This window comes from Paramisgurnus dabryanus, chromosome 13, assembly GCF_030506205.2.
Source record: "Paramisgurnus dabryanus chromosome 13, PD_genome_1.1, whole genome shotgun sequence".
NCBI classification, from domain to species: domain Eukaryota; kingdom Metazoa; phylum Chordata; class Actinopteri; order Cypriniformes; family Cobitidae; genus Paramisgurnus; species Paramisgurnus dabryanus.
Genome location: NC_133349.1, coordinates 10,689,875 through 10,717,368, shown reverse-complemented (window position 1 = coordinate 10,717,368; position 27,494 = coordinate 10,689,875). Strand labels below are relative to the sequence as shown.

The following is a 27,494-nucleotide window of genomic DNA, read 5'->3' as shown; positions in this document are numbered from 1 at the left end:
ATTTATGTCTGTCTGTCTGTCTGTCTATCTGTCTGTCTGTCTGTCTGTCTGTGTGTATCTTTATCTCTCTCTCTCTCTCTCTCTCTCTCTCTCTCTCTCTGTCTGTATCTATGCATAGTCTTACATGTCTGTCTGTCTGTCTGTCTGTCTTTATTTTTGTCTGTCTTTCTCTCTGTCTGTATCTATGCATATTCTTACATGTCTGTCTGTCTCTTTGCAAATTTTTATTTCTGTCTGTGTACTTTCTGTCTGTCTGTCTGTCTTTATGCATTTTTGCTGTCTGTCTGTGATTGTTTCTGTCTGTCCGTCTGTCTGTCTGTCTGTCTGTCTCTCTGTGTCTCTCTGTCTGTCTTTATGCATATCAAATTTTTATATCTTTCTTTTTGTCTGTCTGTGTAATTTCTGTCTCTCTCTCTCTCTCTCTCTCTCTCTCTCTCTCTCTCTCTCTCTCTCTCTCTCTCTCTGTCCGTCTATGTTGTCTGTCTGTGTGTCTTTTGTAATTTCTGTCTGTCTTTTTTTGTCCGTCTGTCTCTCTGTCTGTATCTATGCATATTCTTACATGCATGTCTGTCTGTTTCTTTGCTAATTTTTATGTCTGTCTGTTTGTGTACTTTCTGTCTGTCTGTCTCTTTGCATATTTTTATGTCTGTCTGTCTGTCTGTCTGTGTTTGTTTGTTTCTGTCTGTCTATCTGTCTGTCTGTCTGTCTGATTGTCTATATGCATATTCTTACATGTATGTCTGTCTGTCTCTTTGCAAATTTGTATGTCTTTCTGTCTGTCTGTCTGTCTGTGTACTTTCTTGTCTTACTTTCTTGTGTCTGTGTATCTTTGCATATTTTTATGTCTGTCTGTCTTTCAGCCTGTCTTTCTTTACGCATACTCTTATGTCTGTCTGTCTCTTTTGCATATTCTTATGTCATTCTGTTTTTCTGTGTATCTTTCTTTCTCTCAGGAACTTTCCCCTCAGTTAAGAAGTACTTCAAAAACACCTTCTTATTGGTGTCATATGACATTTGTTCAGACTATAAGGGGCGGGACACACCAAAGCTTTCTTGCTTTCTATTTTCTTTTTTTTCTCTATGCTTTTTGGCATCTTTTTTTCTTGTTTTCTTGCTTTTTTCCATTAATGCACTATGCATGTTCAACACCAAACTACTAGAAACAAGCATTTGTCATGACACCAGTCCGGCACATTTGGTCAGCCCAAATCCAGATTCAGGCTCTGTTGTGTTCATTAAGGAGGTTTGCTTGGTGGGTTTGCCTTTGTGGAGAGACTAATGAAGGGACACTTCAACAACGGCAGGTGCCGAACAGCCATGGTGAGTGGCCAAACCCGGGGCGTGCTCCACAGTCACACCATGGTGATCCAAGCAGGAAGAAGAAGAATTGAGCTCAGGTGTCCTGCTTCGTTCAGGGAGAGAAATGTGGAACACAGCTTGAAGCACACGCACAGACACACACACACAGCTTTTTACTACAAGAAAGAAAATGGCCTTTATTGTCTGTGCTTACTCGTGTGGCATAGCTGTATTTGTTAGTTACATCTGCCTGTTTAAAGAATATTTTACTTCATGTTTCCGCCACATGTTGTGGGTTTTACACAAATTCCAATTACTGCAGTTGTGTGCCTTTATCTCAGTGATTCTGTGAATCACGACCCTCACAGACTCCTAGATGTGTCATTGCACTGAAGTCTGTATTACTGTACAGTATGCAACCGCTATGCAAGTTCCAGAGACAAAATATGAAAGGCAAATTGCTTGAGAAATAATGGTCCATTCATTCATAGAAGTAATCAGGCATTCCATAATTACCTAGAAAGGCCATGTCTTGCGTCAGCGTCATGATTGTGTTGTAATTGGTGGGCTTTGGGTTGGAAAAGGATTGTGGGGGTCTTTAATGTTATATAGACTTCAGGATGAATTGTGAAATTACATCAGTGTAATGAGACCAAATTTTATACCGTTTAGGTAACCTGGCTGTTTAAGACGAGTTGAGTGCTGAGAATGACTGGAAATGTCAAACACTGTGTAATATACACATTAAGATACTGGATGTTAAGATGTTTCAAGTGTTTTTGAAAGTGGCCCAATTGAATGAAGAGATTCCTTTAAACAGGGATACCCTGTCTTTTTTGGATTGTGACCCTTTATTTAGGACACTATACCACCCATACAGGGTGATACTATAGAAGTATACTACTAGGAAAACTAGTGCCACTAAGGCTGCGTTCGAAACACAAGGTAGCTGACTTGTTGCCATGCTGCTTCTGGAGGCTGGAGTGCGTTCCATTCGACAGGGTCCCTACGGAGTGTTCACTGCTCCCTACTCCCTGAGCACGGTATATCAGTTGAAGTGGACTTCACGGACAATAACCGCTCATTTGGAACGGCCTGCAAACGTCATCAAAGAAAGTCAACGACGGGGTCGCGCAGATTGATATAACATAAATATACATAGGACTACATTCATATTTTAATTTTTATTTACTATCACATTTATAATATGTACACTATACAATAAAAAAAAACATTGAGTACAAATGAAAAACGTAAGTTTATTATACACTTTAATTGACTATTGCTGCTATTACTTGGATATTACCAGAATTAAAGCCTTGCTGTAATTGTCATCCAAATATGAAAGTAAACTTTTATTTGGTTACGTGTATATATGTGTTTTTAAACGATTGTCATATAATTGCATAGCGGTCTGACCGTTCTGACTGGTGATCACGTGATGCGCGCAATGACAGTTGGGTGATTATCTCTCTCCACTTCCTGTGAAGTGATGTATCGATGTTCCCTGATTCCCTATGCCGTGTGCAGTGCCCTTCGAACTGAACATGTTCGCTCCCTTCGGATTGGAATCTCACTTAAGATGGCGGAATACCCTGTGAAGTCCACTTCGCAGTCCACTTACGGTCGAATGGAACGCACCTAATGACTTTTGCGGCATAAAGGCAGTTCCAGGAAACACATTCGGGTGATTCTCGCGAAATTAGACTAATGAGGTGTCATGAAACATTTTGATTAAAAAGTAAAAGCAAAGTAAGAGTATCAAAATAAGAAGTATACAGTTACAAACATCTCTTCATGTACTATTTTGCACACGATTTCAAATGACATCATACAAACCAATTTTGTTTTTGTTTTTTTCAACATATAAGTGGAAAATGTTCATTACCGCAACGTGTCCATGACTGGATTTAGGTTCTCTGACATGGACAATTTATAAAAAAAATAAATACAATAAAAAGCTTCAGTGCATGTTATACTATAAACATTTACAGTAAAGAAACATGTGGTATTTGGTGATCATTGGTAAATGTAGAGAAAATAATAAGAATAAAAATGTGTCCAAAACCAATTTTCTCATCGTCCGCAACAATTTTCAATCATTGTTTAAGCCCTCAAGGAACTAACATTTAAAAAAAAAAAATGTTGGAAGTGACATAATAAAAAAAATTGAAATTGACATTTAAAAAAAAAAAAATGTTGGAAGTGACATAATTGACTGTGACACTCAAGATTGCTATCAGGTAAGCAGTTCTTATTTTTTCTCTAAAAGTTTCAATTTTGTTGGTCATAGTACCTAGACAACTTTTTAGTTCTCATTACCGAAACTTGAGTTTGTAAATTTAATGTAATATCATGTTGCGGTAACGAATTTTTTTGGATAATGATAAGCTAAAAAATTTAAATAATTCTATAGGATTTTTTTATCCTCTAAAAATAATGGTTATAGTAAGTTCAGACCTTAATCTTATATGTGCAAAAAAAATTGGCTTCAAGGGCTTTTCAAAAATTCTGATGCTGGACACCCTCAAAATCTGGATTTCGTGAGAATCACCCATTCAAACAGCCTTCACAGGCAGCGTATTGGAATTCTGTTTTAAATTTAAACAGAGAACAGAGATCACCTCTGTGATAACTAATCCATATTTGAAAACGGCAATACTAATTTCTGCCGCTTTTGGCTGACTTTTTTTGACCAATCACATTCCCTGCACACACACGCACACATAATTGTGGGACAAGACGATGAAGGTATCTGGAGACAAAAAGTCAAGCAAATATTGGATTCTGACGTGCCTTGATGCCTTTCTTCCTTGGAAGTGCTGCCTCCAAAGGTAGCAGTTTAGAGATTTCGGGCGCAGCCTAAGTCTTTTTGATTAATGTTATTTTTTAAAGGCTATTCATTGATATTTTTAAATATGATCAGTAGTCGTTCTCAATAAAAATGAGTCCTCAAGTCAATCTCAGTCAGCAAGTATATGTGCAGACAGACGTACACACCATGTGTTTACCATCAGCAACAGCTGTAGACTATATTTTACATGATATTTGCTGCATATTTTATTTAGGTCTAATGTTTATTATAAAGGCTATAAAACAAATATAAACATATAAGATTAATAACATACAGATCATAGAAACCATGTGTGACTACCATCTGCATCTCTGGCAGCCACATGTGGTAGGAATGGTAGGAAATGTTAAGAATTTCTATGCATCGTGAATCCAGCTGTTATTACGCCAGGCTAAGTACTCGTAAACATTTTAAAACACTTTTACCTGCATCCACTTCTGCTTGAGAGTATTGACTACCTAATGAAGTGTTTGTGTGTGTTGTGCGCAAGACTCAGTAACCCACTTGTGTGCTTTTTCCTGACTGAAACTCGCGAAGAACCCGTGAAGAACTGGGCTTTTGTTTACTTTTGCACTTACCGGAGATAACCACAAGAGCAAATGACTCTGTATGTTTATTCAAAAGAGAGTGCCAAGCACCATCGAAACCTTCAATGCACTTACCGATGTTTACATGCTATGTGCGCAACCTAAATCACACAGTGACTTATGGTGTTGACAAAAACAAATACTTTTAAAAAGCACTGCACTTCAGTTAGGATGGGATTTTTAAGTAATTAAAACAAACAAACAAACAACAAAACAGAGCATATCAAACAGTGCTGAAATTTCTATTTTCTTTTTTTAAATGTTGGATATGCAGTTAACAAAAAAATCTAAATTATTTTAATTAAGATTTACTAAGCATCTCTTCGCAAGTGTCACATTCTTGTCTGTGTTGGCTTTTAATTAGGGCTGCACAATTAATCGCATCGCAATCGCAATCGCAATCGCGATGTCAGCCTGTGCAATTATATGACAGCAAAATGTTGCAATTATATTTAACTAGATAGCAAAGTTTGAAGACAAACTTTATGTTGGCTTGAGAAAGCGTAGCCTGAACGTTTAAAACGGTTTGACATAAGTTTAGTTTAGTAGGCTATCTGGCTGTTAGTATGTTTAAGTATGAAGGTAGCATGATTTACCATGAAGCTAGCATGATGTTAGCATGATTAGCATGAAGCTAGCATGATGCTAGCATGATTAGAATGAAGCTAGCTTGATGCTAGCATGATTAGCATGAAGCTAGCATGATAAGCATGAAGCTAGCATGATGCTAGCATGATTAGCATGAAGCTAGCATGATGCTAGCATGATTAGCATGATGTTAGCATGATTAGCATGAAGCTAGTATGATTAGAATGAAGCTAGCTTGATGCTAACATGATTAGCATGAAGGTAGCATGATTTACCATGAAGCTAGCATGATGTTAGCATGATTAGCATGAAGCTAGCATGATGCTAGCATGATTAGAATGAAGCTAGCTTGATGCTAGCATGATTAGCATGAAGCTAGCATGATAAGCATGAAGCTAGCATGATGCTAGCATGATTAGCATGAAGCTAGCATGATGCTAGCATGATTAGCATGAAGCTAGCATGATTAGCATGAAGCTAGTATGATGCTAGCATGATGTTAGCATGATTAGCATGAAGCTAGCATGATGCTAGCATGATTAGCATGAAGCTAGCATGATGCTAGCATGATTAGCATGAAGCTAGCATGATGCTAGCATGATTTGCATGAAGCTAGCATGATGCTAGCATGATTAGCATGAAGCTAGCATGATGCTAGCATGATTAGCATGAAGTTAGCTTGATGCTAGCATGATTAGCATGAAGTTAGCATGATGCTAGCATGATTAGCATGAAGCTAGCATGATGCTAGCATGATTAGCATGAAGCTAGCATGATGCTAGCATGATTAGCATGAAGCTAGCATGATGCTAGCATGATTAGCATGAAGTTAGCATGAAGCTAGCATGATTAGCATGAAGTTAGCATGAAGCTAGCATGATGCTAGTATGATTAGCATGAAGCTAGCATGATGCTAGCATGATTAGCATGAAGCTAGCATGATGTTAGCATGATTAGCATGAAGCTAGCATGAAGTTAGCATGATTAGCATGAAGCTAGCATGAAGTTAGCATGATTAGCATGAAGCTAGCATGATGTTAGCATGATTAGCATGAAGCTAGCATGAAGCTAGCATGATTAGCAAGAAGCTAGCATGAAGCTAACATTTATTGCGTTGCTAGGGTACTAAGTTTGGTTGCTAGGGAGAAAATTGGCATCCCATAAAGATCACCCTTCAAGCCACAAGTTAAACGGTCCAACCCCCGTGTCTCTACAATGTTCTGATGCGGAGATATAAGGCTTTGTTTATTCCGTTGCTAGGGTACTAAGTTTGGTTGCTAGGGAGAAAATTGGCATCCCATAATGATCACCCTTCAAGCCACAAGTAAAACGGTCCAACCCCTGTGTCTCTATGATGTTCTGAAGCGGAGATATAAGGCTTTGTTTATTCCGTTGCTAGGGTACTAAGTTTGGTTGCTAGGGAAAAAATTGGCATCCCATAATGATTACACTTCAAGCCACAAGAAAAACGGTCCAACCCCTGTGTCTCTACGATGTTCAGATCCAGAGATATAAGGCTTTGTTTATTATGTTGCTAGGGTCTTCATATTTTGTTGCTAGGGGCGTGGCTTAATACCTCAATAAGAATCCTAAGAGACTGATTGGATGCCTGAGTAAAATGAGCCCACCCCTATGTCTCTATGACACTCTGGTGCAAAGATATCCATCTGGGCTTTTTATAATGGTAGTCTATTGGAGATGTTGCTAGGGTACCCAAAATTGTTGCTAGGGGCGTGGCTTAATATCTCTGGGGTGATCCTAAGAGACTGATTGGATGCTTGAGTAAAATGAGCCCACCCCCATGTCTCTAAGACACTCTAAAGTGAAGATATTCCATCTGGGACGCTTTTTTTCCCTTTTATGGGCATATTTCCTGCCCCATTATAAGTCAATGGGAAAATTTGGGGGCCTCTTACACCCCAGGGGTACAGCTTACACCCCATTGTGAGGTATGTTCTTACACAGCCTGTCAGCCTCCTTAAATGTGGTAAGCCACAAGTTTCTACAAGTTTCTCACTCGCAGCTTTGACCCGTCAAAGTTTGTCTCAATGTTAAGTCAATGGAAATTTTGGGGTGTTTCAGCGCCCCGTTTAGGAATTCGGAAGGTCCCATCAGTTAGAAAAGATATAGCACACCTCGTCAGATCAGACCGAAAGTCTGTCCAAAGTTTGATGGCTGTAGCTTGAAAGCTCTAGGACGAGTTAGAGTTAGAAATTTTAGTCTCAGAAGAAAAAGAATAATAATAATAACTAGATAGGTACATTTCCTGAAGAAAATGTGAGTGGTGCTTGCCGTGGCAAAATTCTGGGGACCATACATGATTATACTCAAAGCCAAAAGTAAAACGATCCAACTCCCGTGTCTCTACGATGTTCTGATGCGGAGATATAAGCCTTTGTTTACGCTGTTGCTAGGGTACTGTATTTGGTTGCTAGGGAAAAAATTGGCATCCACTGGTGATTACACTCCAAGTCACAAGTCAAACGGTCCAACCCCCGTGTCTCTACGATATTCTGATGCGGAGATATAAGGCTTTATTTACTCTGTTGCTAGGGTACTGTATTTGGTTGCTAGGGAAAAAATAGGCATCCCATAGTGATTACACTCTGAGTCACGAGTCAAACGGTCCAACCCCTGTGTCTCTACGATTATCTGATGCGGAGATATAAGGCTTTGTTTACTCTGTTGCTAGGGTACTGTATTTGGTTGCTAGGGGAAAAAGTGGCATCCACTAGTGATTACCCCCCGAGTCACGAGTCAAACGGTCCAACCCCCATGTCTCTACGATGTTCTGATGCGGAGATATAAGGCTTTGTTTACTCTGTTGCTAGGGTACTGTATTTGGTTGCTAGGGAAAAAATTGGCATCCACTAGTGATTACCCTCCGAGTCACGAGTCAAACGGTCCAACCCCCGTGTCTCTACAATGTTCTGATGTGGAGATATAAGGCTTTGTTTACTCTGTTGCTAGGGTACTGTATTTGGTTGCTAGGGAAAAAAATGGCATCCCATAATGATTACACTCTGAGTCACGAGTCAAACGGTCCAACTCCCGTGTCTGTACGATGTTCTGATGTGGAGATATAAGGCTTTGTTTACTCTGTTGCTAGGGTACTGTATTTGGTTGCTAGGGAAAAAATTGGCATCCACTAGTGATTACCCTCCGAGTCACGAGTCAAACGGTCCAACCCCCGTGTCTCTACGATGTTCTGATGCGGAGATATAAGGCTTTGTTTACTCTGTTGCTAGGGTACTGTATTTGGTTGCTAGGGAAAAAAATGGCATCCCATAATGATTACACTCTGAGTCACGAGTCAAACGGTCCAACTCCCGTGTCTGTACGATGTTCTGATGTGGAGATATAAGGCTTTGTTTACTCTGTTGCTAGGGTACTGTATTTGGTTGCTAAGGAAAAAAATGGCATCCACTAGTGATTACCCTCCGAGTCACGAGTCAAACGATCCAACCCCCGTGTCTCTACGATGTTCTGATGCGGAGATATAAGGCTTTGTTTACTCTGTTGCTAGGGTACTGTATTTGGTTGCTAGGGAAAAAAATAGCATCCACTAGTGATTACCCTCCGAGTCATGAGTCAAACGGTCCAACCCCCATGTCTCTACGATGTTCTGATGTGGAGATATAAGGCTTTGTTTATTCGGTTGCTAGGGTACTGTATTTGGTTGCTAGGGAAAATTTTGACATCCCATAATGATTACACTCTGAGTCACGAGTCAAACGGTCCAACTCCCGTGCCTGTACGATGTTCTGATGTGGAGATATAAGGCTGTGTTTATCCGGTTGCTAGGGTACTGTATTTGGTTGCTAGGGAAAAATTTGGCAACCCATAATGATTACACTCTGAGTCACGAGTCATACGGTCCAACCCCCGTGTCTCTACGATGTTCTGATGCGGAGATTTAAGGCTTTGTTTATTCGGTTGCTAGGGTACTGTATTTGGTTGCTAGGGAAAATGTTGACATCCCATAGTGATTACCCTCCGAGTCACGAGTCAAACGGTGCAACCCCCGTGTCACTACGATGTTCTGATGTGGAGATATAAGGCTTTGTTTACTCTGTTGCTAGGGTACTGTATTTGGTTGCTAGGGAAAAATTTTACATCCCATAGTGATTACCCGCCGAGTCACGAGTCAAACGGTCCAACCCCCGTGTCTCTATGATGTTCTGATGCGGAGATATAAGGCTTTGTTTACTCTGTTGCTAGGGTACTGTATTTGGTTGCTAGGGAAAAAATTGGCATCCCATAATGATTACACGCCGAGTCACTAGTGAAACGGTCCAACCCCCGTGTCTCTACGATGTTCTGATGCGGAGATATAAGGCTTTGTTTACTCTGTTGCTAGGGTACTGTATTTGGTTGCTAGGGAAAAAATTGGCATCCCATAATGATTACACGCCGAGTCACTAGTCAAACGGTCCAACCCCTGTGTCTCTACGATGTTCTGATGCGGAGATATAAGGCTTTGTTTACTCTGTTGCTAGGGTACTGTATTTGGTTGCTAGGGAAAAAATTGGCATCCCATAATGATTACACGCCGAGTCACTAGTCAAACGGTCCAACCCCCGTGTCTCTATGATGTTCTGATGCAGAGATATAACTGTTTGAATTTTATGTTGCTAGGGTGCTCAAAAGTGGTTGCTAGGGGCGTGGCTTAAAACTTTGGGAATATCCTGATAGACTGATTGGATGTCTGAGTAAAATGAGCCCATCCCCTTGTCTTTACGACATTGTAAAGCAAAGATATCCCATCTGGAACTTTTTTATTCCCTTATATGGGCATGTTTCCTGCCCCATTATAAGTCAATGGGAAAATTCGGGTGCCTCTTACACCCCAGGGGTACAACTTACACCCCATTGTGATCCATGTTCTTACAGAGTCTACCACCCTCTTCAAATAATGTAACCCACATATTTTTACAAAATCCTCACTCGTACCTATGACCCGTCAAAGTTTTTGCAATGTTAAGTCTATGGGATTTTCCCCCATTGACTTTTCATTGGGGCACTTTTGGGCGCCTCTTACACCCCAGGGGTACAACTTACACCCCAATGTGATGTATGTTCTTACAGAGTCTACCACCCTCTTCAAATGTTGTAACCCACATGTTTCTACAAAATCCTCGAGCGGAGCTATGACTCGTCAAAGTTGGGCGCAATGTTAAGTCAATGGGATTTTTCGGGTGGTTTTTCGCCCCCCTTTCGGAAATCCTGCACCCGATCGCTTATAAAAGTCATAGCACACCTCTCCTCAATAAGCCGGTCGATTTGAGCCCTCTTTCATGGGTCTACGACAAACCGTGCGGGACGAGTTAGGTGCCGAAAAAACGTGCAGATGTAAGAATAAAATATAACTAGATATTAAAGTTTGAGGACAAACTTTATGTTGGCTTGAAAAAGCGTAGCCTGAACATTTAAAATGGTTTGACAGAAGTTTATTTTAGTAGGCTATCTGGCTGTTAGCATGATTAGCATGAAGTTAGCATGATTAGCATGAAGCTAGCATGATTAGCATGAAGCTAGCATGATGTTAGCATGATCAGTATGAAGCTAGCATGAAGCTAACATGATTAGCATGAAGCTAGCATGAAGCTAACATGATTAGCATGAAGCTAGAATGAAGCTAACATTTATTCCGTTGCTAGGGTACTAAGTTTGGTTGCTAAGGAGAAAATTGGCATCCCATGATGATCAACCTTCAAGCCACAAGTAAAACGGTCCAACCCCCGTGTCTCTATGATGTTCTGAAGCGGAGATATAAGGCTTTGTTTATTCCGTTGCTAGGGTACTAAGTTTGGTTGCTAGGGAGAAAATTGGCATCCCATAATCATCAACCTTCAAGCCACAAGTAAAACGGTCCAACCCCCATGTCTCTATGATGTTCTGAAGCGGAGATATAAGGCTTTGTTTATTCCGTTGCTAGGGTACTAAGTTTGGTTGCTAGGGAGAAAATTGGCATCCCATAATGATCAACCTTCAAGCCACAAGTAAAACGGTCCAAACCCCGTGTCTCTATGATGTTCTGAAGCGGAGATATAAGGCTTTGTTTATTTCGTTGCTAGGGTACTAAGTTTGGTTGCTAGGGAGAAAATTGGCATCCCATAATGATCACACTTCAAGCCACAAGTAAAACGGTCCAACCCCCATGTCTCTATGATGTTCTGAAGCGGAGATATAAGGCTTTGTTTATTACGTTGCTAGGGTACTAAGTTTGGTTGCTAGGGAGAAAATTGGCATCCCATAATGATCAACCTTCAAGCCACAAGTAAAACGGTCCAACCCCTGTGTCTCTATGATGTTCTGAAGCGGAGATATAAGGCTTTGTTTATTCCGTTGCTAGGGTACTAAGCTTGGTTGCTAGGGAGAAAATTGGCATCCCATAATGATCAACCTTCAAGCCACAAGTAAAACGGTCCAACCCCCATGTCTCTTTGATGTTCTGAAGCGGAGATATAAGGCTTTGTTTATTCCGTTGCTAGGGTAATATGTTTGGTTGCTAGGGAGAAAATTGGCATCCCATAATGATCACACTTAAAGCCACAAGTAAAACGGTCCAACCCCCGTGTCTCTACAATGTTCTGATGCTGAGATATAAGGCTTTGTTTATTCCGTTGCTAGGGTACTACGTTTGGTTGCTAGGGAGGAAATTGGCATCCCATAATAATCACCCTTCAAGCCACAAGTAAAACGGTCCAACCCCGTGTCTCTAAGATGTTCTGAAGCGGAGAAATAAGGCTTTGTTTATTCCGTTGCTAGGGTACTAAGTTCGGTTGCTAGGAAGAAAAATGGCATCCCATAATGATCAACCTTCAAGCCACAAGTAAAACGGTCCAACCCCCGTGTCTCTATGATGTTCTGAAGCGGAGATATAAGGCTTTGTTTATTCCGTTGCTAGGGTACTAAGTTTGGTTGCTAGGGAGGAAATTGGCATCCCATAATAATCAACCTTCAAGCCACAAGTAAAACGGTCCAACCCCCGTGTCTCTAAGATGTTCTGAAGCGGAGAAATAAGGCTTTGTTTATTCCGTTGCTAGGGTACTAAGTTTGGTTGCTAGGGAGAAAAATGGCATCCCATAATGATCAACCTTCAAGCCACAAGTAGAACGGTCCAACCCCCGTGTCTCTATGATGTTCTGAAGCGGAGATATAAGGCTTTGTTTATTCCGTTGCTAGGGTACTAAGTTTGGTTGCTAGGGAGGAAATTGGCATCCCATAATAATCAACCTTCAAGCCACAAGTAAAACGGTCCAACCCCCGTGTCTCTAAGATGTTCTGAAGCGGAGAAATAAGGCTTTGTTTATTCCGTTGCTAGGGTACTAAGTTTGGTTGCTAGGGAGAAAAATGGCATCCCATAATGATCAACCTTCAAGCCACAAGTAGAACGGTCAAACCCCCATGTCTCTACGACACTCTAAAGTGAAGATATTCCATCTGGGACGCTTTTATTCCCTTATATGGGTATGTTTCCTGCCCCATTATAAGTCAATGGGAGATTTTGGGGGCCCCTTACACCCCAGGGGTACAGCTTACACCCCATTGTGATGTATGTTCTTACACAGCCTGTCAGACTCCTTAGATGTGGTAAGCCACAAGTTTCTACAAGTTTCTCACTCGCAGCTATGACTCGTCAAAGTTTGTCTCAATGTTAAGTCAATGGAAATTTTGGGGTGTTTGAGCCCCCCGTTTAGGAATTCGGAAGGTCCCATCAGTTAGAAAAGATATAGCACACTAAGTCAGACCAGGCTGAAGGTCTGTGGAAAATTTGGTGCATGTAGCTTGAAAGCCCTAGGACGAGTTAGTGTCAGAAATTTGGGGTAGAATAATAATAATAATAAAATATAAGTTTAATAGCAATAACAATATATTGGCTTTTTCAAAGCCAACATAATAATATCCCTGAGGAATAGTAATAGTGATGCTTTGCATAAATGCAAGCACCACTAATAATAATAATAATAATAATAATAATAAGTTTAAGTGCAACAACAGTATGTTGGCTTTCTCAAGCCAACATAATAAATAAATGTGTGGACTTGTTAACACAAACTTTCTGATAACAGTTTGATGATTTTCCTTGCTGTTTAAAAAAAGAAAGAAAAATGAACAAAAAAGGCAGTGCACGTGTGGCATGCACGTGTGTGGTGTGCGTCGTCACTTATACCAGAGCGAAGATGGATGCAGAGGAGGTTGACAGTGATCTGGTAGCTAAAAAAAAAACTCTTATGTCTGTTGGTATGGCGGTATTTTGGATTTACCTGTAGGATTACTGACACTGAGCAGTTGCTACATCACGTGGCAATACGAAAACATTTCTAGTTTTACAAATACAAATTTTAGCTAAACTGTGTGTGGATTTTTCTTAAAACCCATCAAGTTGACTCATGATACCATTTAGTATAATCGCAATCGCACATCGCAATTTTAGCATCAATAACCGCAATGGGAAAAATTACCCAAATCGTGCAGCCCTACTTTTAATACAGACATACTTCTCACTGCAACAATTAATCCTGCGTTGTCTATATATGGAACTAATTTTGTTGCCAAAGCAGAAATGAACAAAAGCCCAGATAGCAGTGTTATCTGAAACATCAATATTACTGCTCATACATTTGAAAAGTGAAGCTGTTGGCTCTTTGATCGCCCCCTGGTGGTCATAAACCCCGCCCTCGCTAAGCAAACGATGGGACATTTTCCGAAAGATGGTTTTGGTCCTTTGAGGTAGTTGTTATCACGCTGATATATGTTAAATTGTTCATTTTTGTGATAAGTTTAATTTTACCTAGTAACTTGATGCTATAGAACCAGGGCGTGTGGTTATGATTGACATTTGTGATTGACAGCTGCTCTGAGCGGACTCTCAGAGATTCGAGGGAAGATTGAAGATATAACTAACTATTCATTTTTGATTTCTGTTTTATGTCAGACCGACAAAATGAGGTAACTTACCTTATTTTAGCAAACCAGTCAAATGAGACGTATAAGGGGCGTGGTTGAATTGAGCGCATGAGCATTTGGGCGGAAGTTTGATACCGCGGCTCCGGGCTCCACACACGATACCTTCTGTGCATGCCCTGGCTACAAACTGATGTTTTTGTGTAACATGTCAGTGCCCATCATCGGACATTTTACATTCAGTTCATTACAATGAAAAGAAGCGGTGTCATGTCATCCTTCTTTTTTTACACTCTATTGTAGGGATGCACTAACCTGGCTCCGCCCTCCTACGTGCTTCCACTTAATTTTCATTTCGCTTCAGCAGTACGTCTGGGATTGCTCTATAGAGTTTCGTTTTCTCCTGCAAAAATCTGCAGGACCAATCAGCGAACAGATGGGGGTAGCTAAGAACGATGACGTTGAGGTCGTGCATCAGTTTGAGTTGTAGTTCAGTAATGGCAGCGGAGAAAGACGTGAGAAAAGCTATTCGGTCCGTTGTTGCAAAACTGCGAATATACAGAAGTTAAAGCCGGAGCAAGAACCAGGTTTGCTAAGTTTTGTTTGTCCAATTATTCTGACTTGTTGTTTACGGACGGTTTCGGTGCATGATATACGTCACGACCACACGTTAGCGAATGGCTTTGGCAGATCCTGAGTGATTCTGGGCAGATCCAATAGTTTTAAACTTCAACAATGGACCCTCCTTAACGGAAGTTACGCTTTGCAATGGAGCGTGGCCAGACTCTCTGTACAAATGAAATGAATGTACGAGAGTCTGGTTGGACCAGGCTAGGGATGCACCGGTTGACCGGCCAGAGATCGGAACCGGAAGTTTTTTGCGCAATCGGCAACCGTCCGGTTTTTTGTATTTTTTCGGACGATTTTTCCAAAAGTGCACCCGCGTGCACAGACTACATTTTTATCATTCGCAAACATATCTTTTGTGTAAAAGCATTTCGAAATCTGTGACATTAAGATTTTAAGCTGCAATGTCTGTAAAGGACAAGTTAATCGCGGAGAAACAACAGTACATTCGCAGGGCTCTCTAGTCTCACGCATTCACTGTGAGATACACGCATTTCAGTCAATTAGCACACTCACACCTTGTATTTCTAAGAGACTGATAACTGTTCCTGCTATATACAACTAATAGGCGCAGTGAAGTTATCTGTCGAGTTTAGCTGTCTCAAGTTTTTCTCGCGCTCCTCTGATGTCAATCACTTGGATGGATGCGCAAGCGCGTGCACGCACAGAGTGAAACTTAGAAGAGCAAGATCCGATAAATGCTGTAAATAATGCAAGTTTCTTAAATATAGTCAAATACGTGTTTATTTATGCTTGATTTATTAAAAAACTCTCCAACTGCTTTGCAATCAAAAGCTTTAGCTTACCTGAAACTAACGTAGAGGCTTTCTGAAATTAATGAAAGGACCAGAGATGTATTTCATTATTATTGCCATGTAGTACTGAACATGTAACCTTATCTCTCTCTTAAACACAGCTTAAAATACACGCTGATGGCAAATGCTGCAATTCTACTGTATATAATACAGATTTCATTTTAATTTTGATACATTTGTATTTTTTAATATGTAGAGCAATTTATTTAAGTTGGATAAATTTGTCTATCTTTTATCAGACTTACCAATTGTTATAATTTATATTTGTGCTGGTCACTGGTCAGTTAGGAATCACAGTATAGGTAACATTGAACTGCTAGCAAAAACTTGAGAATTTGGTGGGGCAGAGGGGCCTCTCCCCTAACAGATGCTATCCCACTCCAAACTTTTAAATAAAACCTGAGATCCCTGCATTCGCCACAACAAACTTGGTCAGACATTTAAGTTCATCCCCCGATATTAGTTAAGATAGAAGTTAACACAATAAGTATCAAAAGTCTGTTGATAATGCAAAACAGGCAAGACATTCAACCCTCACTCAACCATCCATGTCATGGTCTCATGTAACCACTTATGTTTGTATTGAACGTAGCCTACTGCACAGTTACTGCTGTTCATTTTAGATGGTTACAGTAATTGTTTTCAATAGCCAAACCAAGTTTAGCCTGTTAAATACCAAATAAACATATTGTTTATGTATACTTTCATTCTTTCTTGTTTGTTGCTTGATAAGAAAAAAATCGGAAATCGGATCGGAATCAGCCAATTTGCTTGTTAAGAAAATCGGTATAAAAACCGGCCATGAAAAATCAAGATTGTGCATCCCTACTCTATTGTATTTTTACTACAGTGACTGTTGTGAGCGATCCTTGATCAGACTCTCAAAAAAGTAAACCATCAATGGCCATCAACAGACATTTCTGTCTCCTCTCGAGACCACAGAAGAATTATGATTTATCTATTTCCTTTTTAAAATGCACAAGACTACATGCCATTGTTTATCCCATTGAGTCACTGTGGATTGTGCGACAGCCTGGTGTTGCAGTGATAAAGCCCCGTCTCACACCGTCTCGCACGTTAACGTCTGACAGCCGTTTCTGGCCTGTAAACCCCGCTTTCCAGGACTCATCTCAGCTTTTTTACTCTCTGTTATAACACTCAGCCAATACATGGGATTGCTTTCTTCTGTTTGCGTTTTTCTGATAGAAAGAGGTGCATGATGACCTGAATGTCTAAAATAAAATTTTCGATTTTTAAAGTCTGAAAATGTCTTAAAATCTGGAATTTACATTAAGGAGGTCTTAAATTTCATGTGGGATCTTAAATTTCATGTCAGACTCATCATCCAGTGTTTCCCATACATTGTTATATTTCATAAATTTTCTATATGTATTTGTAGTATTATAATTGTAATATGTTAGTATTAAAACGGCTTTATTCATTGTTTCAAGCGCTCAGCAGCGCCTCTCTCGTGTGCGCGTGTTTTCGCTCTCTCATGCTGCGTCGTGCAGCACCTCGACAGTGCCTCTCACACATGGCACTTGAGGGAAAGAATTAAAAGTTGGCAGTGTTTATTATCTCATAGTTTATATATACGCGATGTACAATAATACTTTTACTTTTAAAAGCGTTCATAACACAACAAGACGAGAAGAGCAACGGTAAAGCTCTGCACTGCATGAGACACACAGGTAATGTAGCCAAAATCACCTCGTAACATTATATCAGCTCTTAAATGTAAATGTATGGTGATTTTGTCAGACGCGTTTAGCTATAAATCAGGATTTAAGCAGTTAGTAACATGGTTCAGTCAAAAACTCCAAAAGCTTTGCAACCAGAAGCTTTAGATACCTGAATTTAAGAAAAGTACTAGATATATACCCCTCTCCTGACATCTCACTCCAAACTTTTGGTAAAACTTGAGAGTCCTGATATATATGTCCTGAAACAAAACAGATAATATGTAAAAATATAATTAAGTTGTGTTAAAATACAATATAACTCAATAAACCTACTTGGTCTGTGTCATTAATGTTAATCAAACAACCCAAGACAAAGAGAAAATCCCTTCTGTAGTTCTAAAAAATAATCATTATGTTTAATTTATACAAAGACTTTAGCTAATGTGCAGCTTTGTTCTTTTTTATAAATGTTTGTAATTTCTTAATTTGTTACTAGATTTTTTTCCACCCCTTTTTTAGGTGATCTGAAAAATTATCAGATCTGTGCCTCAAAAACCGTAATGTGATCTGAACCATGAGTTTTGTGATCCGTCACACCCCTATTTTGTAATGTTCTGAGGCTGTCCTCCATGTCTTTTTCAAAATGCTAAGAGGGGCCAGAATTTAGAAATTAACTGAAGTACCTTAAAGGCTGATTTTTACATTCACAGTCAACCACCTCAGGGTTGTTAGGCGAATTAGCACTTAGTATACAAGTTGTCATGTCCCTGTGATGTGTCTTGAGTGTGGCTCAGGTGAGCTGTGCCGTGCTATGCTTCGCCACATAATTCTGTGTCGTGTCACGCTGAACATGTTCCTGTTTTTTTATGGTAAAGTCTTACATTTTTATTTTAGAGGACTTAAAAAAGGTCTTAAAAGTCATTAAATTTGCTGTAAAAAAATGTATATATATATATATATATATACATATATATATACATATAACATATATATATACATATAGCCAACAATACATTGTATGGGTATTTTTATGGCAAAAATCGTTAGGATATTAAGTTAAGATCATGTTTCATGAATATATTTTGTAAATTTCTTACCGTAAATATATATAAAAAATATTTATCATTACTAATATGTGTTGCTTAGGACTAAATTTGGAAAACTTTAAAGGTTTTCTCAATATTTTGATCATTTTGCACCTTCAGATTCCACATTCTCAAATAGTTGTATCTCCGGCCAAATATTGTCCTATCCTAACAAACCATACATCAATGGAAAGTTTATTTATTCATTGACCCTTATGATGGACCTATTGACCCTTATGATGGTGGTTTTGTGGTTCAGGGTCACATCTGAGGTTAGGTAAAACCACACTGGTATTATTTTCTACTGTAACACAGACACAAAACAAATGTCAAGTAGACAAATTGCACCATAGACGATAATACAAATGTCACAGATTCCCAAAACAGTAAGTGTATATTTACGCTTATCCGTGAAGATCAAGAAGGGAGTTAAGATGAATCCAGGCCTCAGAGGGTCTTGCCTCTTACAGAAGGTCTTTTATAGGGTACAACAGGGTTTGCAATCTCTCAATGTATAAATTCAACATTAAAATAGATTTCTTTTTATTGTGCATTTTGAATGGGTTGTTTTACTGTAACAACCGGACCTTCATCAAGTATTTGACAGTTGCTGAAAAATGTAATCGCCTTGCACATATCTGAAAATAATAAAAAGTCTCATCTTAAAATGAATGTGATTGTTTTCGGAGTCTCAGTTCTACATAAACAGGCATTTAGGAAAGTGATGTGATGATGTTTCTTGCTGTTTAGTGTTATGGGAGAAAATAAAATTAAAAGAGGCCCCGGGGGCCTTAAACCTGTTGCATCCTAGACAAGAAGTGTGCACTTGTGTCCTCTTTTCAGCCCACCCTACTGGTTTTGGCTCTGAGTGGGGCTGCTGTATGCAGAATGAAATGAATATGGAACATCCATCAATCACAGTGATGGTGTGAGAGAAAGTATGAGAGGTATACTCTTAGCTGGAGGCCAATGGAGATAACAGTAAGGGCACAAAAGGTTATTTCCTTGAAAAATGATGCACTGAGAACAGCTTATCACCTTGTAGCGCACACATACACACGCAAACAAGCACATCTGGCTGGAAGCAGTGAGATAATGTCCCATGTTTCTCTTTGTCATTTTAAATATCTAAAATTGGCTTTTTTACATTCTTAATCTGCTGAAGCAGGGGTTTTCAAACTTTATGATGCCAAGGACCCCCAAATATGATTAACCTTTTGCGAGGAACCCCCTACCTAAAATATATATAGCAATTTACGGGTATATAGTTGGCTACATATAGAGTAATGCTGGATGTACAATTCAGATACATTTGTACCGCAGCAACTTTGACAATAAATCTTGTTTCATAGCAGCTTTATAAGAATTTTTTACCAAATTATTATTTTTAACCCAATGTTGGGTAAATATCGGACAGAACACATCACCCTTCAAGGGGTCACACGAGAAGCGCCGTGTATTATTGCGTCGCGTCTAAGACAACTCGGAGGTATCGGACACCGGAAGTGCACATTAGATAGGGTCTACTTCATAATGCAACATATACGTTAGCAGCCAATGTAAGTCGTTAACTCTTTCACCGCCAGCGTTTTTAAAAAAAGTTGCCAGCCAGCGCCAGCGTTTTTCATGATTTTCACCAAAGTTTAATGCCTTCCAGAAAATGTTCTTCTTTAAATATATAAACATACAATATACCAAATGAAAGAACAGACCCTCTGCTTTCAAACAAAAAAAAAACGTTTCATCCTACCTTCAGTGGTTCTTTTGTAATCAGCTTTTGAATATGGGTAGATTTCTGCAAAAACACAATTTTTTGAGCAAAAAGCAGAGATAATTCCATTTTTGACTTTTCATAGAGATCCCATTCAGAGCCATCTTTAAAACAGACACGGACATGCAGCAGCTTGCCATAGGGCAATACTTCCGGGTTTAAAAAGTTGCGGAAGGGCGCCACCTGGTGGATAATAGCGGTATTGCGGAAAGACGGAAAATCTCGTCATTGGCGGGGAAGCGTTTTCTCTGGCGGGGAAAGAGTTAATGATTTGGGACAAATATGATGTTATTTAAAGTCAAACTATGTGAGTGGCGCTTTGTGGCACCATAGATATGTATATAAAGGCTAGATGGCTCAAGGCGGAGTCAGCTGTGTCGTCACTTGGCGGCCATCTTAGGTCAGTGCTGCCATAGTGCTGCTCCCTGCTGCTGTGGACGGAAGGTGAGTGACATACGCCAACTAAAATGCTCGTAACTTGCTGAATTCTTGACGGATTTACAAACGGTTTGGTTTTTTACAAACGTTATTAACGTGGCTATAATTCTGGATGCTTTAACATGTTTCATGAATTTTTTATTTATTTTTAGTATACGTATTCAGTGTCATAGGTACATCTTTGACGTTTATAACAAACCAATTCGTTTGAAAATCGGTAAAAAATTAAGCAAGTTATGGTCATTTAAAAGTACCTGCATCATTAAAACTCAATGCTACGAGTGAGCGAGCGCCCTGTCCTAAGATGGCCGCCAAAATGCGGACGTTCCACTCAATTGGCCATCAGCGCGGACGAGCCATCTAGCCTTTATATACATATCTATGTGTGGCACGACAGGGATTTGAGCAACTTCCTGAGTCGTAGCTGGGCCCGCGGACAGGCGCCACCTGTTGCCGCCGGTGGGCGTATACTCATAGAAAACACTGTGTTCGCTTTTTTGTTTGTTGCAATTGAAACTCAATTGGCTTTGAATTATTTTCTCTCTCTCTTTTATCTGCACGTAATGGCAGTGCTGTGGTAGGATAGTGCAGATTAAGGGGTGGTATTATTATAATAAGAGCTCCTTATGACATCATAAGGAGAGCCAAATTTAATGTGCTGGTAGAGAATGGTTTACCAAAAATAAGTTACTGGGTTGTTCTTTTTCACATTTTCTAGGTTGATAGAAGCACTTGGGACCCAGTTATAGCACTTAAACATGGAAAAGTCAGATTTTCATGCCATGGCCCCTTTAACACAAAAAGATGTGTACAAATTAACATCCTTTAAGAGTGATGTTGATTTAATAAATAATCCTGTGTCAGGTTGTTTTAATGCAATTCTAGGTTTATTTATAACTCAACATGTGTTCTGTCCAATATTTTCCCAGCATTTGGTTAAAAATAACTAGGGCTGTAACGATTCCTTGAGTAACTTGAGAAATTCGAATACAATAAAATCATTGAGGAAAGTTATTTCATTACTTAAAAATTTCAGACAGAGATTACTTAGAAATTTCAGACAGAGATTACTTAGAAATTTCAGACAGAGCACTGTTTCCCATGGAATATTTTTACTGACGCACCCTTTTCACACGCGCACAAGAGCCGCTTGTTTGTTCGTGTGTGTGTGATTTATCCAATGAGTAGGTGAATATATGAACCTAATCTCCAGAGCTGCTCCAAATAGTTTATTTCACAAGTTTATTTTGATAAAAGCGCAGACCTTAGATATCAGATGTCTATCCTATAAGGCAAAGTGTCAAATAAAGTCTGTCTGTAATTTAAACATCTATTCTATACATAAATATTCTATATAATTATTTAATTAATAATTTTAATAAATATATAATTTAAATAAAATACTTTATAATATAAAATATATTTTCATATATGACCAGGTTCCGAAACACTATATCTAGGAATTTACATAAATAAACTATACTACACTTTTATTATGCCACAGTATTATTTAACTTGGGCAAATTCATGACAAAAAAAGATAATAAACTAAAACATAATAAAACAAAATAAATCTGATTTCATGTGGTCATAATATATTCAACTACAGTATATATTACATTGATTTCCTTTGTCCTGACATGTATATTTATGTGATGAACTTCACTTGTGGTTGTTGTTTTATATATGTGATATACATTGTTATTGTTTTATACTTTTGGCATGTGCTACAAAATTTTAAACCTCTGTAGTACCAGTGCAGTGATTTCTATAGTAAAAATTCTATTGACTGAAAAGAATGGGGTTGTGCTTAAGAGTTTAGCAGTCGGTATGAATACAATTTTAGCCATAAAAATGTTACTTTTTTTTGAAGAATGAAACAAATTACTTCATTTTAAGATACCTGTGATTTTTTTTCTTGTACATTAAGGATTGTTCTTTATTAAAGAAAATTTATTTTTTATCCGCTTACTTGATTAATCAAAGGAAAATATAAAGTAGAATACTCGATTACTAAAATAATCGATAGCTCCAGTCCTAAAAATAACCCAGTAGAATTTGCAGTGCTGCTTATAAACCCCAATACGTGAGATAAAGGGTACTGTAAAAAGAAGAAAAAAACACTAGAAAGATACAAAGAAAATATAAACTATTCTGAAATGAATGTAGCAAGAATTGAGAGATAAACACATGATAAATAAATTTTACAATTTTCCTTTGGCTATTTTCTCTGAAATTCTTGGGGGCCCCATAGAACCTCCTTGAGGCCCTATGGGGGTCCCCAGACCCCAGTTTGAAACCCTTATGCAAGAACTCCCTCTGCTACTTACCCTCCAGTTTTGCCCTGCTGAACACAAAGGAAAATAATTGTAATCAAGTAGGAAACCGGAGCACAATTGACTTCCATAGTATAAAAAAATATTATGGAAGTCACTGGTGCTCAAAAACTTTGGTTACAAACATTGCTCCAAATATTTTTCGGAAAAAATACATTTACACAGGTTGATGACAGATTTTTTTTTTCTTAATGCCGAAGACCACACGCACAGTACAAGGTGATGATATAGAATTGTTAGGGTAGAGTCACACCAAATACAAGTTCAACGATTTGCGCAAGTATATTACATACAGTCAATGCAAAGACATGATCAGATGCGTCCTCGCATGGGGCGATGTGAATGACGCTAAATGGGTGGTACGTTTGCCGCGAAAACCCCGCTATTCGCCTCAAATGCGTTCTCGCCCAAGTTGAAAATATCGAGCGAAAAATTTGCATGACACGAAGTTAAATCCCGCAAGTAATCTAGAGCGAGTTACGCTATGCCCCGCGTTTGGTGTGTACAAAGCAAAATGCTTTGTTGTTTCCACACTGTGACATTTATCCATAAGATAAAGTAGCTAGTTGTGGCAAAACCGACATAATATATATAAAAAAGTTGACTGTTGTCACTCTACTGGAAGTTGTTGAAAAGTTAGTAGCATTGCTGCTTTCAGCTAGTTACTTCCCACTGTTTCTCTTTACCAACTCCCAACCCTCAGTTAGCCTAAAATATGCCCCTGTGCAAAAGATTGCCTGTGATTTTCCACTCTGAAGTGCGAGGGCATTAGAGCTGTGAGAACCAGTACGCCAATTACAGTCATTTCGAGGGCAGAAGTAGACAAATGCCCGTAAAGACGACATGTGTCTATCTGTGTGTGTGTGTGTATGCAGGGCCTGTGGGTTGTGCTTGGATATAAAGGTTGTGTAGTGGATTTGATTAAGAGCTGTTGATGATTACCTGTACTTGTCAGGGTACATGCATTTGATGAAGAAAATGACTGTGCCCACACGCCCATTTGGGCCTCTCACGACTCAGTCTGCTTAGGCCTAGCTGTTGCCCAGAAAAGTGGCGTGCGTGCGCCTCTCTCTGATTTATTTGGCACCCTCAAAGTGGTGAGCTGAAATATGGAGACCCTTGTGAGCAGAGCCTGCCAACTACAGTACATCAGTCAAAGGGAACTAACATCATGCCCGCATTATTGTGTTATATTGAAGCAATGAGCCACTTGAGGTGATTTACCATGGGTAAAGGGCTTTTAGGAAAACTTAGGCATCAGTAATATGATAAAATATAAATACAATAAACTATAATGTTCATTAGTCTAATTGCAGGTTGTGTACAGTTGCTAAGCATTTTTCTTTAGTGATTTTTCCAATCGCATTATGAACTGTATTCGTGAACCAGTCTGTAAAAACGCAGCTAAAGTCATGTTTTTGTGATTTAATGTTTTCTACATAAAATCATCCTGCATAATCTAAACAACACTGTAAATATAACCTTGATATTGACTGAGTAAGGTCATTTCAAAGATTGAAATCAATGTAAAATCTATAATCGAAATCAAACTCTGATGGCTCTAATCTCATAATTATATTATGAAATTTTAGCCATTTTAATCTGGAATCAGAATAAGGGGGTCTTCATTATTTACATTTATGCATTTGGCAGATAATTTTATCCAAAACAACTAACCAAACAACAAACTATATCCGTACATTTTATCAGTATGTGTGTTTCCTGAAAATCGAGCCCAAGACCTTTGTGCTTCTAACGCAGAGATCCAATTAAGCTATAGTCACACTTCTACAGGCCCGGATTGGCCATAGGGAGGACCGGGAGAATTCCCGGTGGGCCGGTCTGTTATTTGGCCACAAGGGCGGTGTTGTCATGCCATGGGTTGAAGGTTGCTACTGTCCCTATGCTGCCAGTACTCACAGCAGTCCCACTCGCGTAATTTGCAGGTGAAAGATGTCCCCACCGCTTTATGCCAAAGTTTATTGTGTCGTGAGTCCCGACCACTTATTATATGAATTCTTGCATTAGGGTTCATTAACATCTCCATGGAAAACGCAGGACGCGCTGCATCTAAAACGCTCGCCCGTGAACCCGAGATTTTGTTTCAGACGTGTTTTTTTTTGTGCGCTTGCCACGCCACGTGTCTATATTTAATATAAACTTGAGCGCGACTTTATAAGAATGGCCTCTAAAAGTAAAAATTATCTACAAATTTTTCCAAGTCATTGGTGTAACAATGAATCGTCTATTAATAATCATTCTCAGCTCTCAAGCAGTGGGGGCGTGTCTGTTGTCAGTGCGGAAACCACACCCACTCGTGGGAAAGCTGACATCTCACAAAGCTTTTAAATATCGCTACTACCCGAATGGATGCCCGTGATTGTTTTAGGGGCGGGGCCATGCATTGTGGCTCAAGTGTGTCATCGACAGTTGTGGCTCGTGATTGCTCATCAAAAATTCAAAATATGTGTTCGGAGTGTCATGTGTGTTGCTTGTGTTTTGTGAATGTGAACCATGTACATCACGTGTTTGGTCAAAATAAGTGCCTGCTGCACATGCGTCAAAACCGTTTATGATAAAAGAGACGCTCACGTTCACAAAATACACGCAAGACACTCCCTTAACAGTAAACTCTGATTACGCATGAGATTATGCGAGTATTTGGCAAATGAGAGCATCTCTTTTATCATAAATCTTTTCAACGCGCAGAACACATATTTTGAAATTACGAACCACACACATGACGGGCTACATACATGTTATGACGAACTTTGCGTCGAGCGCCCTCGAAAAAGAAGTCACCGGCCGCCACTGGTCATCATTTCACGGTTTCAAAAAAATCCTGAACTCAGATATGGTGAAAAACTGTTTAACGATCTAACTCTGCAATTTAGTAGTTTACAGTATTTGTGGTGTGTATCTGCAATACATTTCTAACATTTTAACAAATTTCAAGATTGACTTTATAGGAACTTTAACGTAATTTTCTTTGTCTACAGCAACACAGGTTAGCCCATCAGAGCTGCAAGATGTTTTCCAGGAAACCTCCTCTAATATCTTTCAAATCAATGCTAACGGTAAGTTTAAATAGCAAGCTACGAAATATTCTTTATATTGAGGTGTAAGTCATGACTTGAAAGTGCCAAGTCACATGGAAATTACTCTGTTCTTTGCAGTTGTAACCTTAGAGAAGAACCTTCAGTCATTGGGGACGTCAAGAGACACAGCAGAGCTTCGACAGAGTTTGTAAGTCATGCACACACACTAACCTATAAAGCTATATTTGGTAAGGAATTCTCATAGGGTAAATGGATTTAATATTCATTCTTAAAAATAAAGTGGCTTCACTTAGCCATAGAAGAACCATTTTTGGTTAAATGGTTCCCCAAAGAACCTTTAAAACCTGAATAACCTTTTTTGTTTCACAAAAGGGTCTTTGTAGTGAAAAATGTTCTTTAGCTTATAATAAGGTATAAAAGAAATGGTTCTTTTAAGGGCATGTTCATACTTGTAGTTCGTTTTTTTTTTGTTCTGGACCAAAAAAAACTTTATTTTTAAGAATGTAATGCTCTGAGAAATCTGTTAGATTCAATGCAAATCACCATTTGGTCGATTTTTGAGTGTTTTGAAAAGCGAATAAGACTTGAAAAGTCATTCCAAGAGTACATTTTTACCACATTTCACTATAATTGTGTGTACATGTCCTTTACACCAAACTATTGCAGTTTGAAAATCATGTTTGTGCCGTGCTGTGATGTCATAACGGCCATTGAAGGCCTGTTGGAGATTATACAATCATTTTAATACCGTGCGTCTTTGAAACCGAGCCATATCTGAACGTTCACCCTGACTGTTCCAACACCTACCGCCCAGCATGTATTGATTACTCATCTGAGTCTTGGAGTGAGGATGCAGCACTTGCGAAATGCTTTGCCGATGACAAAGTGGGCAGTCTGAAATTGCCGTGGTTTGAAATGCATTGTGCTACCTGTGTCCAGTGGCGGCTCATCAATTATATCAGCCATTTGTTTTGTTAATGATAGCATTGGAAATCTAATACGCACTGTCTAGTGTGTGTGTGTGGTTGGTGTTTTTCTTGATGAATTACCATTATTGAGGCACAACATGACATCTATTGTAAGCTATAAAGCCTTGGAGCAAATTGGCTGCCTGAAACCAAATGAGATATGGGTCAACGCATATTTTTTTTGTCCGGGGGGATTATGTACTATGAAAATAACTTGATACATTTATGAGCTGTCACTTTATTCTATGAAATCTATTTAGTTTAAATACACTGTCAGCATTTTTTAATAATAAATAATATTTTTTGTAAAATGACAGGTGGGGCAACTGTCCAAACAATATAGCAGTTTAAGTCAACTGTTAAATGGTGTTTAAATTATCATAAAAAAATACTTTGGCATTATTTTATGTTTTAAACCTTTCCTGTATATAAATTTCACGAATATCAGTAGTTGTTGGTATGTTAGGATAATTGA

At 39.0% G+C, this 27,494-nt stretch overlaps 1 protein-coding gene across 1 annotated transcript in view; it reads left to right on the top strand.

Annotated features, from left to right (window-relative positions):
* Nucleotides 1–27,494, top strand: part of tsnare1 (T-SNARE Domain Containing 1) — a 188,791-nt gene that overhangs the window by 39,188 nt on the left and 122,109 nt on the right. Inside the window, exons 3-4 of the mRNA XM_065239873.1 lie at nucleotides 25,992–26,069; nucleotides 26,169–26,238. Of these exons, the coding sequence (XP_065095945.1) occupies nucleotides 25,992–26,069; nucleotides 26,169–26,238 (148 nt within the window). The remainder of the gene's footprint in view (nucleotides 1–25,991; nucleotides 26,070–26,168; nucleotides 26,239–27,494) is intronic.